The sequence below is a fragment of the Dama dama genome, chromosome 11, assembly GCF_033118175.1.
Source record: "Dama dama isolate Ldn47 chromosome 11, ASM3311817v1, whole genome shotgun sequence".
In the NCBI taxonomy this organism is placed as follows: Eukaryota; Metazoa; Chordata; class Mammalia; order Artiodactyla; family Cervidae; genus Dama; species Dama dama.
Genome location: NC_083691.1, coordinates 56,429,797 through 56,448,279, shown reverse-complemented (window position 1 = coordinate 56,448,279; position 18,483 = coordinate 56,429,797). Strand labels below are relative to the sequence as shown.

Here is an 18,483-nt window from a genome sequence, read left to right as displayed (position 1 = left end):
TAAAAAGCACATATTCAAGGGTGTGTCTGTCTAGAGAAGATATTACAGCTTAAAAAGAGAAATCCAGGACACACAAATTTGTATACCATCTCATGTACTTTTAGTATCATTCACATTTTTAATGGATTAAAGGTTTTAAAATCTGGAAGCTAGGCAGAGGAGAAGTAAATAACTTAAGACGATCCTCACAAGACTATGAAATCTAAACAAACCATCCTATCTGTTTGCTTAAACATGCTTACGAACTGATTAGATTTAAAGACTGCCTTTCACTGTTCACCATCCAAAATCAATCCCTTTCTGAAATACATTTTATAAAATTATAATTATTGAGTAAGTAGTGACAAAAGAAGTACATGATAAAACTCAGTATTTGATTTAATGCCTAAGTGCCAATTCTTTTTTTTTTTTTTTTTTAATATTTATTTATCTGACTACATCAGGTCTTAGTTGCAGAATGAGAACAATTAAGTTGTGGCATGTGGGATCCAGTTCCCTGACCAGGGATGGAACCCAGGCCCCCCTGCATTGGGAGCAAGGAGTCTTACCCACTAGGCCACCAGGGAAGTCCCTGCCAATTCTTTAATACTGCTAGTTTTTTAAAAACTTCTCCGTCGACTTTGGTAGAAAAACTGGTATGTGACCCTAACAATGTGCTCTTGTTGCACCTACCAGGAATCAATTTCCCTTCCAAGCACCTAGTTAATCTGGTTTAGAAGTGAAAGGGGTACTGCAGAGAACATTTAACTGAGAAGACGACAACCTGGACTCTGTCTCCAAGCAGCTTGGGAAAAGTTATCTACTACTTCACACAAAACAAAAAAAAGATACTATGCAAACTCTGGACAGCGACAAGTGAAAGAATCAAATTAGAACACTCTAACATCATACACAAAAATAAACTCAAAATGGATTAAAGACCTGAATGCACCAAGGCCAGATACTATAGAACTTAAGAGGAAAACACAGGCAAAACAAAAACACTCTTGACATAAATCACAGAAAAATCTTTTTCAATCTACTGCCTAAAGTAATGAAAATGAAAACAAATGGGACCTAACTAATTAAGCTCAAAAGCTTTTGCAGAGAAAAGGAAACCAAAAACAAAGGGACAACCCTCAAAATGGGAGAAAATATGAGATTTTTACTAAATGTATTACTAGTAACTTTTTTAGGGGGTGTGGTTAGTTGTTTTATTTTATTTTTAGGGAATTCGTTCCTAGCTTCTAATCACTGGGATCTTTTTACAGCTTTGTTATCCATTTCTTTTCAGTAATTATGAAAATCCTACTTGATACATGTATCAAACTATCTGCCTATATTTCAAACTCAGTTCTTTTTCACCTTGGTCAGAGTAAGCTTTCTAGACTTTTTCATTTCCCTCCTTGATGAACGGTAACTTCTCTCTACTACATAAGGATTTATCCATTACTTACTAATAGTACTTGAGAGTTAGCTGACCTCACCCATTCTAACTATTGTTTAAGGCTAAACGCAAAAAATTTTCTCCTGCCATTACTTTTTTCTCCCCTTACACCCCAGTAAGACCTATATAAAAGGCTCACTCAGAACTATTTTACAATGTTCTCTATTTCATTTTTTATAGCCTTACGCCATTTTTTTTAACACAGTCATCATTTTGCCTCATCAATGCATATGCTCCATCTAGTGGCAGAAGATCAGTTTAGGAAAAGTGGTTTATAAAAAGGGGTTTTTTAAACCATTATTTGCCACCTTAAAACATTACCAGCCCTGCAATGGCCTGATTTCCTAGTACAGTACAGTGTTTAAGAACAAACTCTTGAGTGAAACCTTTTCCCGAACCTTGATCTACCACTTGCATACCTTGGGGTATGTTACTTAATATTTCTGAAACTTAGTTTCCTCACATGTGAAAAGGGAATAATGTGCTTGTGTCATGGGCTACTGGAGAGGGAAATGGCAACCCAGTCCAGTATTCTTGCCTGGAGAATTCATGGACAGAGGAGCCTGCCAGACTACAGTCCATGCAGTTGCGAAGAGTCGGACACAACTGAGCAACTAACACACATCATGGGCTATGCGTGTGTGTGCGTGCTAAGTCACTTCAGTCATGTCCAACTCCTTGCGACCCTGTGGCCTATAGCCCATCAGGCTCCTCTGTCCATGGGATTTTCCAGACAAGAATACTGGAGTGGGTTGCCATGCCTTCCCGATCCAGGGATCACACTGGAGTTTCTTATGTCTTCTGCATCGGCAGATGGATTCTTTTAATACTAGCGTCACCTGGGAAGCCCTCTAAATGTATGTAATGCTCTCAGCTCAGTGTGTGGAACACGGTCAATACGCCGTAAGTGAGAGCTATATTTTCTGCCTTCTCCTTAGTCTAATTTCATCCTATTTAAGGAGGGTATGCAAATCCTCAAATGTTTTTTTTATCATTCCCTCCCTTTTTCCCCTAATCTCCTTGGATCAAATCTTTAGGCCTTCCCTCACTGCCTTTTCCCCAGCCTGAGCTTGCCTGACGGGCAGCCGCTCCTATCAAGTCAGTCCCTGAGAGTTTTTAACAGGAGTCGAGCTGTTCAGTTCCTTTCCTGGCCCCACAGAAGACCACACCTCACTGCTCTGCTGTGCTAAATCTTACCCACTCTCACAAGTCAAATGTAAAAATATCAACTCCAGGGACTTCCCCAGTGGTTCAGTGGTTAAGATGCTGCCTTCCAAAGCCGGGGGGGGGGGGGGGGGGGGGGGCGGGCGGCGGCGGGGGAAGGTTCAACCCCTGGTCAGGGAACTAAGATCCCATATGCCTTGTGGGGTGGCCAAAAAAATAAACAATTTTTTAAAAATTAAAAACAACAAAATGGAACTTCCCTGGTGGCACAGTGGATAGGAATCTGCCTGCCAATGCAGGGGACACAGGTTCAATCCCTGGTCTGGGAAGATTCCACATGCCTCAGAGCAACTAAGCCCACGTGCCACAACTACTGAGCCTGCATGCTACAACTTCCGAAGCCCGCGTGCCGAGAGTCCATGCTCTGAAACCAGAGAAACCACCACAATGAGGAGCCCTCAGACCACAATGAAGAGCAGCCCCCACTTGCTGCAACTAGAGAAAGCCACTTGAAGCAACGAAGACCCAGAGCAGCCAAAAATAAATGAATGAATGAGTAAATAAAATATCAACTCCACAGCCTTAATCAAGAACTCAGTGATTATCTCTTTATTTTTTATTAGTAAGCAGAGTCTGTCCTAAGCATACTTAATGTTGCCTCAGAATCTTTCCAGTTCTTTGACATGTACAAAAAGCACCCTTACATGAATGAACCACACCACAGTTTTCTAAAGAACATGTACAATGTTTTTCGCTTTCAATTGTCCCACAGCAAATGTTACTTAAATCTTAGCATTATTTCATCCACCCACACACAAAAGTCTAAAGCAGTAATTATTTTTACTGACTTTTCTTACTTAGGAATTAACCTTAAAAAAGTCAAAAGACTAAGTAAAACACTAAATAAAATATCCTAAATAGGAAACAATTCTAGATTTTCTTAAAAATAGAGAAGGAAATAAAAAACAAATTTGGTTTTACTAAAAGAAAAAAACATAACATTTTTTTGGCTACAGAACCCAGTGGTTGGTATTTATTTTAAATTGTGATTATACTACAGACATCTGAAAACTGTTAATGCATTAAAGCAGAAACCTTAAATAATTTTTTATGTTGGCAATAATTAAAAGCCAGAAAGTGTCTTGCCTAACATCATAAACTTTTCTGCATACGTTTTCAGGGAAGTGATGACTAAAAAAGTTTAAAGGAAGCATTGAAACATTAAAGGAAAAAATAAATTTTTTAAACATGTCAAAAATTTACTCAAGTTCCTCACTCAACAACCAGCTTGCTCATATACGAGTCACCAGCTTCCTTACTGTCCTCCTCCCGGCAGGGTGGGAACATGTGCCCACAACATGGTGCTCACAGGCTGCCGGACCACATTCCAGTTTATTACTCAAGGTTGTTTACTGTGATACTTAAAGGCTTAAGCCACAGTGGCTTCAGCTTCATCCTGTTTGTTCGCCAATGCACGAGTCCACCAAGCCTTTGTGACAGGTGGCCCCGGAAGCTTGCACAAATTTATGAGGTGCAAGCTAGAAGGGCAGGAAGACTTTACAAACCAATGGAATCATGGACAACATCAGTCAACACAGAATTCCTCAGGTGCGCGAGAAGCTCATGTACAAGGTCTAGGTAGTTCTAGTGGGGTAACAGTTTCCTTTACAGCTAAGGCTAAGTAGATGCCGCCCCTTAACCCCCACAAAAGGGAAGAGAATACACTGAAAAATGTTATAGAACTCTGCTAAGACATCCAAGCTTTCGGCTGTGCCTCAGGATTATAATCCAACAAATGACCCCAGGATCAACTTAATGGTGTCATTTCATGATAGATCAGAAGAATCTAGAAGCCAGGTTACCTAGAACCTAAACTACTTTCACAGAAACATATAAAACTACCCCCCCTCCAAAATTACCTGTAAAAGCCCTTATAACTTCCAAGTACATGAAAAATATACTCAGAAGAGAAATTAATACATTAAAATATTTAATCAGCAATATTCACCTCAAATATCTCCCCACTAAAAAGGTCAGAATGTAGGTTGTTATTCACTGTGTGGATCCCTTGTCGTCCATTTTCAAAAAGACACTTCCATTTTCAGCGCCAAATACATTTAAATGCTTTGTCTCAAAAATTAGCCAAAACAAGACAACCCTTACGATTATGTATAAAGACTTGCTACATCAGGAGGAAGACATGTTTAGCAAGTCACCAGTAGCTGGGGGACAAGAGTAAAAGAGAGCTCTGATGATAACTGGCTTCCCTGGGGGCTCAGACAGTAAAGAATCCACCTGCAATGCAGGAGACCCGGGTTCAATCCCTGGGTCAGGAAGATCCCTTGGAGAAGGGAATGGCAACCCACTCCAGTATTCTTGCCTGGAGAATTCCACGGACAGAGGAGCCTGGCGGGCTACAGTCCATGGGGTTGTAAAGAGTCGGACAAGACGGAGGGACTAACACTGATGGTAACTAGGATCGGACAAGACATAAGCTGGGAATTCAGGACACATGGCCCCCCGACCAGTGGCACCACGCAAAGCCCCGTATCCCAGATCTTGGAGACCACACACGAGCCATGACTGCAAGGCCACCCCCACCCATTCGGAATCTGGTGTCTCTTCTCTGACTGGCTGCTTCGGAGGCTTCAGCTACTCTCACTGTCCTGGCACCTTCTGGTCCTGCCTGTCCCCACACTGTCGTAACTGCGGGTAGCCCAGTGCTCACTGCCAGGAACCTCTTGGGGTCTGAACCATCACTAGAATGCCTTGGTCACTGGCAGCCGCCAATACCTGAAGCTTCCTAAACACCCTAGTTACTTCACCCTAGACACAGAGGGTTCCTCACTCACAGTGATTTAAGATCATCCCTAAAGCACCCCCAACCCCACTCTTTCAGAAGGGCCTTGAGTCAGTACACAGCAATAATCACATCAGGCGCCAACTGAAGACGTACGACGCCACAGTCTCCACAAAGTCTGAAGCCGAAGCCACTTCCAAAGCTCTGCTTACATCCTCAGAGTTAACAGACAGGCCCCACAACCTCAGACCTATTTCAGAGGACACTCACTGCCTTCCAGCCTCTGCTGGCAACCGCCATCACAGATCCAAAAATGGGGCCGCTGCACCCAACACCACTTCTCTGGCCTCTTTCGCTGAGGCAAAGCCCTCAGCACACTGGGAGTGGGGAGAGCTCTCCCAAAGGTCATTAACACTTCTGAAGGCCCAGCTACCCACACCATCTGCAGAGCCCCAGCCATTCAGTCCTCTCATACCGTACCTACAAGTTAGCAATACTTCCTTAAAAGCATCCATGTTACAGTTCTCACTCGGGCTGCCTTGAGTCTAGCTGGCCAGCACTACCACTTTGTCAGATTATTTCTAACAGTTAGGTTTGTGCATGAGTTAACAGCCATTCTCGGGATTCCACGAGTTTCCATGTTACAGCTACTGTCCTCATGCATACAGATGGAGCAACTCGTAAGACATGTTTTGCTACAAAAAGCTCTCCTCAAAATTTCTTCCTACTCTCCCAGAAGTGTACAACATGTGAACAAAAATGTCCACAACCAGTCACACAGTCCCCAATAGCTGAAACATTCCTAGGTATCACACAGTAACCTTAAGCCACTTCTCTTGGGCTCTACTAAGACTAAGAACTCCAAGGGCAAAACTGCCCCAGTGCTAAAAATGGTAACTGCTTATAAGCAAACCTCCAAGTCAAAGATTTAAGAGATGTCATAAGAAAATCACTCAACTCAAGTGGCCGGTTCTGCTGGCTAGCAACCAACCCACTCACAGGGCAAACAACACTGAAGCAAAGTGACCAGCAAGCTCACAGGAAGACAAGGAGAGTAGGATGACGCAGGGCAGACAGATGCAAGCTTTGTTACCCCAATCATCCCATAACAGAGGCCGAGTCACACCCTGGGAATTACTCAGGAAGTAGGCAAAGTTACTTCTATAAACAAACTCCCTCAGAGTAAGTTAAAAATTTGGAAACTGACTCACCTTGACACTAGGAGTGGTCATCACACAAGAAAATGGGTTTTTTTAAAAAAAAAAGGCTATAAAGAGAGAAGGGTTTTGGTTTGCTTTTATTCTTGTTTTTTGAAATAACAGCAACACAAACTTTAAGAGGACCATAGTAACACCATATTACTAAAAGCAAGGATGAAAGAAACAGTATAAACAATGAGAAAGTTAATGTGATGAAAGCAGTCATGGGAAACGGTGGATGATGCTAGAACATACCAAACACTCCCGACAACACCATACCTTATCAATGGCTTTTCCAACCCGAGAAACGCTGCTGTGGATGTCTTTGTGGTCAGAGGCCAACTTTTGAACAGTATCCTTTATTCTCTTACAGCACTGTGTCAAGACAAGTGAAAGTGTCCCTGATAATTCAGCATCTTGACCTATAAAAAAAGAAAGAAAGAAGACTGGCTATTCACAAAAGCAAACCCAAAGATGGCAAGTTATCACATTGGCCCTCTGGAAGACGAAAAGTTAGACGTGAAGAAAAATCAACTGTCCACTTTGAAACAGACGGTAACATCCAGAGGTGATATTTTTCAAATGAACAGTAAGAAAGCTATTTTAATTTTTGTATCATTTGGAATATATTTTAAAATATTATTATGACATAAATCACTTATGTAACTACTAAATTGAATAATACTGCCAAGGCATTTTTAAGAAAATATGTCTAAGTGAATAAACTCACTTACTCAATCCACTTAAACTGTCCAAGTCATTCTCACAACATTTTATTACTAAATCCTAAGAAGAGAGAAGTCTAATTGCCTTATGTTCTACATAAAGAAGAAAAAACAAACTTTTTTAGATAACATGAAGAAACAGTGAACATAGCAAAAAAGAGTTTATATACCCCCACCTGTAAGCCTCAGTGAGCCATCCCTACCAGTCAGGGTGGGAGGAACTCTCTGGAACTTCGAGTTCCCAGATGCCCACCAAGGGCCCACCCTGCAAGCAGGTCTTTCTAAGAATTAGCAGCCTCAGACTGGCTTGCAAGGTTGGTCTCTGGTGGGCATCTGGGAGTTTGGATTTCAGGAGGGTTCCTACCACTCTGACTGGTTAAGAATGGCTTGCTGTGCCTAAACTGTTTATAAAATGTGGTTTGTGCTGAACTGCTTTTCTTCTGGGAGGCTGGAATTTTGGTATCTGCTAGACAGAGGGTGCCTACATGACAGTACCCAGTAAACACCAGAAGACTATGTCTCCAAATGAGTCTCCCTCGGAGATAAACACTTCACGTTGTTGTTGTTTAGCCACTGTATCCGACTCTTTGCGACCCCATGGGCTGTATCTGGCCAGGCTCCTCTGTCCACGGGATTTCCCAGGCATGAATACTGGAGTGGGTTGCCACTTCCTTCTCCAGGGGATCTTCCCTGACCCTGGGCTCAAACCTGCGTCTTCTGTATCAGCAGGTGGATTCTATACCACTGAGTCACCAGGGGAATACCATAACAGGTCATACTTGTTAGTGTTTGATGCTAGAGGAATTAAGTATGCCCTATTTGACTCCACTGGGAGGGGACTCTCTGCAGCTTTCTCTTGGTTTCCTCTAGACAATGCCCTGTGTGCTTTTTTCCCTGGCTGTTTGTCTCGTACCCTTTTGCTGTAACAAATGTTAGCCATGAGTATGAGTGTGACTACCTGCTGAGTCCAGTGCCTCCTCCTGTATTACTGGAATCTACAGTAGTCTTGGACTGCAAGGAGATCAAACCAGTTAATCCTAAAGGAAATCAACCCTGAAAATTCATTGGAAGGACTGATGCTGAAGCTGAAGCTCCAATACTTCGGCCACCTGATGCAAAGAGCCAACTCACTGGAAAAGACCCTGGTACTAAGAAAGACTGAGGCCAGGAGAAGAGGGCAACAGAGGATGAGATGGTTGGATGGCATCACTGACTCAGTGGACATGAGTTTAAGCAAGCTCTGGGAGATGGTGAAGGACAGAGAAGTGGGGTGTGCAGGAGTCCATGGGGGTCACAAAGAATCGGACACGACTTAGGGACTCAACAACAACAAAGCACTCCTGGGGACACTTTTTCCCTGATAAATCAACAGAAAGTTACTACAGCTGATAGCCTCTTTCCTTGTGCTACCTCCTCAGGAAAAGGCAGCAGGAGGAAGAGAAAGTCCAAAAAGAGATTGTTCTCTTTATTTGTATTCTCTTTATCTCTCTGAATTTGTATTCAGTTATACTTGTCAAGTTACCTCAAGTATAGACCTACACATCCACACCTGTAAGCAACAGACCTAGCTCCTGAAACCTTACTGAGTGGTTCTTAAAACTATAATTTACATCAGAGTGACCTGGAGGTCTAGTTAAGACAAAGTAGATGGATCCACATCCCCAGAGTTTCTGATTCAAGAGGTCTGGGATAGGGCCCAAGGATTTGAAAGAGAATAGCCCAAAAGTAAAAGCAGTCTTAGGATCCTCATTCATCTAACAGCTATTTATTGAGCATTCAATTATGTGACAGGTACAGCTGTGTCCAGGCAAAAATCCCAGCAAACCATAACTTCTGGTGAGCAAGATAAATACGAAGTTGGTCAATTACACAATATGACAAAAGAGGATACGTGCTCCTGGCAGGGGCAGGGGACCAGAGTAAAACAAATGGAGAGTGTTTGTGGGTTGAGCCAATGTAATCTTCAACAGGTGGACATGGTAAGCCTCACTGAGGAAGTGACATCTGGGCAAAAACTTGAAAGAAGCGGGGGAAGGGTAGCAGAATATGCCACCCCAAAATAGCCTTTTGGCATAAGGATGATCTTGAGCTGATTATTTCCGAGAAAAGGAGAAGCTCTGAAAACAGAGTAGAAGTTACCCTTCTGTAAGGGAAATTTAAATGTATAAAATAAACCTCCATTTCTAAGGGTATCTCTGTATGAGGAAGAGAAGAATGACTGCTGCTGCTAAGTCGCTTCATTCATGTCCAACTCTGTGCAACCCCATAGACAGCAGCCCACCAGGCTCCTCTAGGAGCCTGGGATTCTCCAGGCAAGAATACTGGAGTGGGTTGCCATTCAGTTCAGTTCAGTCGCTCAGTCATGTCCGACTCTTTGTGACCCGGTGAATCACAGCATGCCAGGCCTCCCTGTCCATCACCAACTCCCGGAGTTTACTCAAACTCATGCCCATCGAGTCGGTGATGCCATCAAGCCATCTCATCCTCTGTCGCCCCCTTCTCCTCCTGCCCCCAATCCCTCCCAGCATCAGGGTCTTTTCCAATGAGTCAACTCTTCACATGAGGTGGCCAAAGTATTGGAATTTCAGCTTCAGCATCAGTCCTTCCAATGAACACCCAGGACTGATCTCCTTCAGGATGCACTGGTTGGATCTCCTTGCAGTCAAAGGGACTCTCAAGAGTCTTCTCCAACACCACAGTTCAAAAGCATCAATTTTTCAGTGCTCAGCTTTCTTCACAGTCCAACTCTCACATACATACATGACCCCCTGGAAAAACCATAGCCTTGACCAGACGGACCTTTGTTGGCAAAGTAATGTCTCTGCTTTTTAATATGCTATCTAGGCTGGTCATAACTTTCATTCCGAGGAGTAAGCATCTTTTAATTTCATGGCTGCAGTCACTATCTGCAGTGATTTTGGAGCCCAGAAAAATAAAGTCTGACACTGTTTCCACTGTCTCCCCATCTATTTCCCATGAGGTGATGGGACCAGATGCCATGATCTTAGTTTTCCCAATGTTAAAGCTTTAAGCCAACTTTTTCACTCTCCTCTTTTACTTTCATCAAGAGGCTTTTTAGATCCTCTTCACTTTCTGCCATAAGGGTGGTGTCATCTGCATATCTGAGGTTACTCATATTTCTCCCAGCAATCCTGATTCCAGCTTGTGCTTCTTCCAGCCCAGCGTTTCTCATGATGTACTCTGCATAGAAGTTAAATAAGCAGGGTGACAATATACAGCCTTGATGTACTCCTTTTCCTATTTGGAACCAGTCTGTTGTTCCATGTCCAGTTCTAACTGTTGCTTCCTGACCTGCATACAGGTTTCTCAAGAGGCAGGTCAGGTGGTCTGGTATTCCCATCTCCTTCAGAATTTTCCGCAGTTTATTGTGAGCCACACAGCCAAACGCTTTGGCGTAGTCAATAAAGCAGAAATAGATGTTTTTCTGGAACTCTCTTGTCTTTTTGATGATCCAGCGGATATTGGCAATTTGATCTCTGGTTCCTCTGCCTTTTCTAAAACCAGCTTGAACATCTGGAAGTTCTCAGTTCACGTATTGCTGAAGCCTGGCTTGGAGAATTTTGAGCATTACTTTACTAGCGTGTGAGATGAGTGAAATTGTGCGGTAGTTTGAGCATTCTTTGGGATTGCCTTTCTTAGGGATTGGAATGAAAATGGACCTTTTCCAGTCCTGTGGCCACTGCTGAGTTTTCCACATTTGCTGGCATATTGAGTGCAGCACTTTCACAGCATCATCTTTCAGGATTTGAAATAGCTCAACTGGAATTCCATCACCTCCACTAGCTTTGTTCATAGTGATGCTTTCTAAGGCCCACTTGACTTCACATTCCAGGATGTCTGGCTCTAGGTGAGTGATCACACCATTGTGATTATCTGGGTGGTTGCCATTACCTTCTCCTAAGTCACAAGAAATTTTTATGAAAGCTCAGACTTAGATATAGAAAACCTTACCCCTGTTTACTGTGCTTTTCCTGCTAACCTCCCCATTACTGGCCTACCCACACCTGCCTTTGTCTTTAGCTGAAGCTGTCTGTAAGCCTGAGTTCTAAGCCACCCCTCTGAGTTACTCACTACTCCCTGGAATACTGAGTGCATCTCCCACATGCACATGAAGTATGCGTGTTAACAAACAGCTTTTCTCTAGTTAGTCTGTTTTTTTATTATAGGAGTCTCAGCCAAGAACTCGCAAGGGTAGATGTAAAATTACATTTTCCTTCCCTACAGAGGAAAAGCATTCCAGCATTTATGACAACCACTGAGAGAAGTAAAAAAATAAGTGAACAGAAGAATGTATCCATAAGGTACCCAATTCAATATGGGATGGCCAAAACAGAAATTGCCCTTATTTCTAAACACAACTGCACAAAGTATGTATCAGGTGCTTCCAATTTCTAGTGATGGAGTTTAGGCTAAGGGAGACCTGGCAAGCCAGGAAAAAATTTTAAATCTGTCTAAAACATGTCCTATAAATACTTCAGGCCAAAAGAACCTAATTGCTTCAGTAAGCTCTGTCCTGGCCATTTCTTCTCTTTCTGTATCTAACCCTTATCTAACCTCAATGGCTTTATCTTCTCTTTGAACTTCTCTGCGCACAGACTTATTCAGTCTTCTCAATTCCTAATGAATTCTGTTTTCTCCACCACTCCTCTGGCACAGAATCAAACACCATTTAACAATTTCAGATATATACACCATCATCAGTCTCAACTAGATGTAAGAAGCAAAGGGAAGACAAGTTCTTAAACTGTATACTCCACAGTCTTATATACCCTGCACATTTGCAGGTGCTATTAATGTAAGTATATAGATTGATGGTAAATAAAGTAAGGGGGAGAAAACAGTTAAAAAGGAAGTGATACTCAACAAATGGTGCTGGAATAACTAGCTACTCATTTGCAAAAAAAAATCATATCATAGACAGAAATTAACTCAAAATGGAATGAAGATAGAAATTAAAAGCTGAAACTATCAAACTCTTGGAAGAAAATGGGTTTATTCTTGACCTTGGATTGGGTGATAGTTTCTTAGATATAACACCAAAAGCAACCAGACAAAAAGATAATTAAATTGGACTTCATCAAAACAAGGGCTTCCCTTGTGGCTCAACTGGTCAAGAATCCGCCTGCAACGTGGGAGACCTGAGTTCAATCCCTGGGTTGGGAAGATCCCCCGGAGAAGGGAAAGGCTACCCACTCCGGTGTTCTTGCCTGGAGAATTCCATCAACTATACAGTCCATGGGGTCGCAAAGAGTTGGACATGACTGAGCAATTTTCACTTCATCAAAACTTAAAACTTTTGTGCTTCAAACACTACCAAGAAAATGAAAAGAGAATCCACAGAATGAGAGAAAAATATCTGCAAATCATGCATCTGATAAGGGTCTAGTATCTAGTATACAAAAAGAATTCTTACAACTCATCAATATCAGGATGAATAATCCAATTAAAAATAGGCAAAGAATTTGAATAGATTTTTTTTTCCAAATAAGATATAATGGGAATTCCTTGGTGGTCCAACGGTTAGGTCTTGGTGCTTTCACTGCCACGGCCAGGTTCAATTCCTGATCATGGAACTAAGATTCCACAAGTCGTGTGGCATGGCCAAACAAAAGATATACAAATAACCAATAAGCACAGGAAAAGGTACTCAGCATCATTAATCAATAGGGAAATGCAAACAAAACTGCAGTCAGAAACTACTTCACACCCACTGGGATAGCTATAATGAAAAAAGGTAGACGACAACAATAAGTGTTGGCAAGAATGTGGAGAATTTAGACCCACATATATCGCTGAGGGGTGGTGCAAAAGCTGTAGAAAACATTCCTCAGAAAGTTAAACAAAGTTACCCTATATAAGCCAAGAATTCCACCTGTAGGTACATACCCAAGAGAAATGAAAACATACATCCATACACAAACTTGTACATGTTCACAGCAGCATTTAAGAGCCCTAAAATGGAAACAATTCAAACACCCAAATGATGAACGGATAAACAAAATGTGGCAAATCCATACGACAGAGTATTATTCAGCTATAAAAAGGAAGGAAGCACCCATATATGCTACAAAATGGATGAACCTTGAAAACATTAAGTGAAATACACCACACAAAAGGCCACATATTGTTTGATTCTACTTATGTGAAATGTCCAGAACAGGCGAGGAGATTCATAGTTGCCAAAGCTGGAGAAGTGTGGAATGGAGAATGACTGTGAATGAGAGGTTTCTTCCCGGAGCGAAGAAAATGTTCTCAAATCAGATAATGGTTATGGCTACACAACTCTGAATGTACTAAAAGCTAGTGAATTTCACACTTTCAAAGGGTGATCTTGTGGTATGTGAACTTTAATTTTTTAAAAAGCCTAAAAAATGCGAACTGTACCATCTGGACATGTTTATTTCTATAGTCAGTAGACAACAAACAAAAGGTTAAGGAACACAAGAGCAAAGCTCAAGCTGGAGAGAGGTCATTTGGGATTTGCCAGTTGAACTTCTACACCCCGACCTCAAAATCCATTGACATTTTCGAATTTTAGTGACTCAGTTTGCGACGTTTATAAATCATAGATGTGAGGAATAGAAGGTCAATTAATTAACACTGAGTTTTCAGTGTGCCCCAAGGAGAATAAATTCTACCAAGTATTTGGAAGCACAAGAAAAGTATAATGGCATAATCTGAAAGAGAACCCCAGGAAAGCCCTGTTCAGAGAGGATTCGACTAATGCATTTTCAAATGGATTTGGTGGAAAGCAGCCAAAGGGAAAAACAGGTTTGGAAATCACTGTAATCACCAAACCGACGGAGACCAATCTTCTAAGTCCTAAAGGGAGAGGCCTCATGTTCTTTCCATTTACTTGTCTGAAAACAAAACCTGCTTCTAAGAGAAATAGAAACCTGCTTCTCTATGAAAGAAAACTAACTGGATTCAGTTCCTAGAAGGAAAGCTGGGCAGTTACTGTGACAGCCATCTTTACCGTAACAACCAGAGCTGAAGGTGAACGCTGGGATCCATGCTGGCCACTAGGAGAGTGGTCACTTTTTACCCAGGATGAAATTCTGTGCCAAGTGTGGCTGGCAATGAGATAAACCTCCCTGGACTCAGGACTCATACACAAGTATGAAAAGAAATCACTCACCTTTTACTGTCACCACAAACACTTTTCTTTCAAAGACTATTTTTCAAGATCAGTTTTATACTTACAACAAAATTGAGAGGGAGGCACTGAGATTTCCCAGTATACCCTGCCTCCACAAATGTACAGCCTGAAAGTTCTTTTGTTTTCTTTTTATTTAGTCTATTGTCTGGGTATAACCACACTTTGGCCATTCATCTACTGTAGGACATCTTGGTTGTCTTCAAGTTTTGGCAATTATGAATAAACCTGGCATAAACATCCAGGTCCAGGTTTTTGTGTGGAGATAAGTTTCAACTCCTTTGGGTAAATACCAAGGAACACTGACTATTGCCTTTTATTATAAGAATAATGTTTAGTTTTGTAAGAAAATACCAAACCATCTTCCAAAGTGGCTGTAACACAAAAGTACTATTTTTAAGGTCACTTTTATCATTTGACTTGATTCAACAAGCAAAATAATTAGTATGGCAATAATCGATCTTAAATCCAAGCAAAGAGTCAACATACACAGTTGGTCTAAGTTAAAGATACTCTTCCTTTTAGGGCAATAGAATAGTACCTTTTACAAACAAAATTTAAGCATGATATTCTCAGAAATTAGAATAGGCATGTGATGTGAAGTCACTCAGTCGTGTCCGACTCTTTGCGACCCCACGGACTGTAGCCTACCAGGCTTCTCCACCCATTAGATTTTCCAGGCAAGAACACTGGAGTGGGTTGCCATTGCCTTCTCCAAGAATAGGCATGGTCTCCTCCAAAATCAGACATCTGCCAAACTAAATTATACATATGCGAGCTAACTCCTAAATTGATTTTACCTTACTTTCCAGGTGGTACAGTGGTAAAGAATCTGCCTGCAATGCAGAAGACACAAGAGACATGGGTTTGATCCCTGGGTCAGGAAGATTACTTGGAGAAGGAAATGACAACCCACTCCAGTATTCTTGCCTGGAGAATCCCATGGACAGAGGAATCTGGCAGGCTACAGTCCACAGGGTCACAAAGAGTCACACACGACTGAGCATACAACACTAATTGTTTTTATAGAACCCAGTTAAGACTTCAAGCTCTGCCTTTAGCGTCACTGCCTATCCATTTCAGGGTTTATGTCCATTAGTTACCTGGAGACAGTAAATTAGAAAAATATTTGCTTGCATAGCTTCTTGTACTTCTCTACCAGGGTTTCACACTACACTGTAAATATTTATTTGTCTCTCACCCCCATGAAATTACTTGAAGGTAGAAAACATAAGTATTTAATTTCCCATGTTTGGCATGGAGGCCAGCACATATTAGGCATTCAATAACTATTTACTGAATGAATAGAAAAACAATAGATTGTGTATTACACCATCTCAATTTCAAGGACAGGACTGATTCTAAAGAAGTCACTGACACTGTGTAAAATAGGTAGCTAATTGGAAGCTGCTGCATAACACAGGGAGCTCAGCCTGGTGCTCTGGCTCTGTCATGACCTAGAGTAGGATGGAGGCAGGGTTGGAAGGTAGGTTCAAGAGGAATGGGATATATGTATACTTGTGGCTGATTCATGTTAAATGTATGGCAAAAACCAACACAACACTGTCAAGCAATTATCCTCCAATTAAAAAAAAAAAAGAAGTCATTGACAAGGTGAACATGAATATGCTTGCAAGATATTAAAACAGAAAAACTTGAAACTCTAAAAAGGTTGGTATTAAAAATAATAATAAAGGGCAATAAAGGGCTATTTCATACTGTATGTAGCAAACCATAGTTAGTGTCAGTCACTCAGTCATGTCTGACTCTTTGTGACCTCAAGAACTGTAGCCCAACAGGCTCCTCTGTCCATGGAATTCTCCAGGCAAGAATACTGGAGTAGGCAGTCATTCCCTTCTCCAGAGGATCTTCCCAACCCAGCGACTGAATCCGGGTCTCCTGCATTGCAGGCAGATTCCTTACTGTCTGAGCCACCAGGGAAGCCCCAGTAGCAAGCCAAACTGTCGCCTACTGAGGTTTCGGGCTTATCATGAGCTACCTCGGCACTTAGGACTCAGTAACCACTCAACAGAGATACACTCAGAGGAAGCAGGAAAAGGCACAAATAGAAAACACTCTCTTTTTTTTTTTCCCTAGAGGAAGTACACCCTGAAAACAAAATAAACTTTTTGGTAAATTAACAGCCGGAAAATGTATATAGTAAAGGGAAGTATAGCATTGTTCGTCCACCCCAAAGGCAGATTCACAGATGGGTATGCGGATCCACTGCACCAAATCACAGCCGAGGGGGCTGCAGGTCCAAACACAAGAGAAAACAAATCACCTCAGTTTATCTTTAAGAGCTAACTGACATGGCACAGACTAACAGCCCTCCTGGAGCAGAGAGCCAGACCAATATGATGGGCACAGGGAAGAAACGGGGGTCCACAGTAGTCTGTGAGGTAAGACCTGGCCAGAGAAGAAGAGGAGAGGGAAGAGATAGAAACAAATTTCTAAATGTCTGCTAGATATTTTTAGGGGCTTCCCAGTGGCTCAGTGGTAAAGAACCTGCCTGCCAATGCAGGAGACTCGGGTTCCATCCCTGGGTCGGAAAGATCCCCTGGAGAAGAAAATGGCAACCACTCCAGTATTCCTGCCTGGAGAATCCCATGGACAGAGGAGCCTGGCGGACTACAGTCCATGGGGTTGCAAAGAGTCAGACACAACTTAGTGACTAATACTAACAAGATATAACTAACACAACAAGATATTTTGAGAGCGCCTGTTCACTCCCTTCAAATTCTAAATATAGAGAATTAATCGAGACATCTATTTATCTCTGAAATGAATGGGTGAACCAGAGAGGGCTTCTTATAGCATTTGAATGTGGGTTTCCTATTTAAAAATCAAACCCGAATTTCTACCTTCCCCTCTCCTGAACTTCCCATTTCCTTCCTGGTTCTATAATTGTCTGTCATTTATACTCAGAACCCTAGATGAACCTTTGATTTTTCCAGCCCTTCTCTCCTATTCTTACCAAGTCCTGGTAATTTCTTCCCTCAGGAGACTCCACGCCTGGGTCTCTACATCTCTACCACTACCCCAGAATAGGCCCCTATTTCATCAGTCACACATTGACAAGGAACCTTAACTTGTCTTCTTGCCTCTAGTCAAACTTCACTCCCAACTCGAATCACCCAAAATGCTAACTGGTCTCAGATCATATCCCTGTCCTTTCCCTGTTCACCGCCTCCAACCCAAGTCTTTCAGTGTCTTCTCAGTTTACCACCTTCCCTGACAGCCCTGACTCTACAAAACCTGAGTCCAGCTTAATTTTCATCCTTCTATTTCCTACCTCCCCACTCTGATTCTTCACTATTCCCAGGATGCCTCTTGTACTCTCACTCCTCTGCATCCTTGTTCTTGCTGACCTCCTCTCCTAGCACCCCATCCTATCTTCCTACTCTCCTCACTCAGTCTCTGTTACTGAAACTGCCCACAGGTCAGAAGAGCCTGTCCCTGTCTCAAATCCCACCCTGTTGTTGGTATCCTTCAATCAGCATTTACCGTATACATGGCCTTACGGGCTCACCTCCCCAACTACTCAGAATGTGGTTGGAGCATGAGGATGACTGCCTGTCCTCTGTAACTCCCACAAGACGGAGCCCAGTTTCACATGTAACTGGGGATAAGTAACTACCGACCAAGTGCTCTACAGTGGAACTGAAACAGCCCACCCTAAGCAATTCGTTCTAAGGGCTCCTTCTCTTCCCATTCTTCTGAACTGATAGCATTTACACCAATCAGAAGCACTATTATCTAATAATATTAAGTGGGCTGTGTGCTTAGTCACTCAGTCATGTCCGACTCTTTGCAACCCCAGGCTCCTGTCCATGGGGATTCTCCAGCCAAGAATACTGGAGTGGGTTGCCATACCCTCTTCCAGGGGATTGCCCAACTCAGGGATCAAACCCAGGTCTCCCGCATTGCAGGCGGATTCTTTACTATCTGAGCCACCAGGGAAGCCCTTTGATATTATGCTGTGTACTATT

At 42.3% G+C, this 18,483-nt stretch overlaps 1 protein-coding gene across 1 annotated transcript in view; it reads right to left on the bottom strand.

Moving 5' to 3' along the window:
* RMND5A (required for meiotic nuclear division 5 homolog A) overlaps positions 1-18,483 on the bottom strand; it is a 61,038-nt gene that overhangs the window by 34,439 nt on the left and 8,116 nt on the right. The window contains exon 2 of the mRNA XM_061155296.1: positions 6,869-7,011. Coding sequence (XP_061011279.1) covers positions 6,869-7,011 — 143 coding nt within the window. The remainder of the gene's footprint in view (positions 1-6,868; positions 7,012-18,483) is intronic.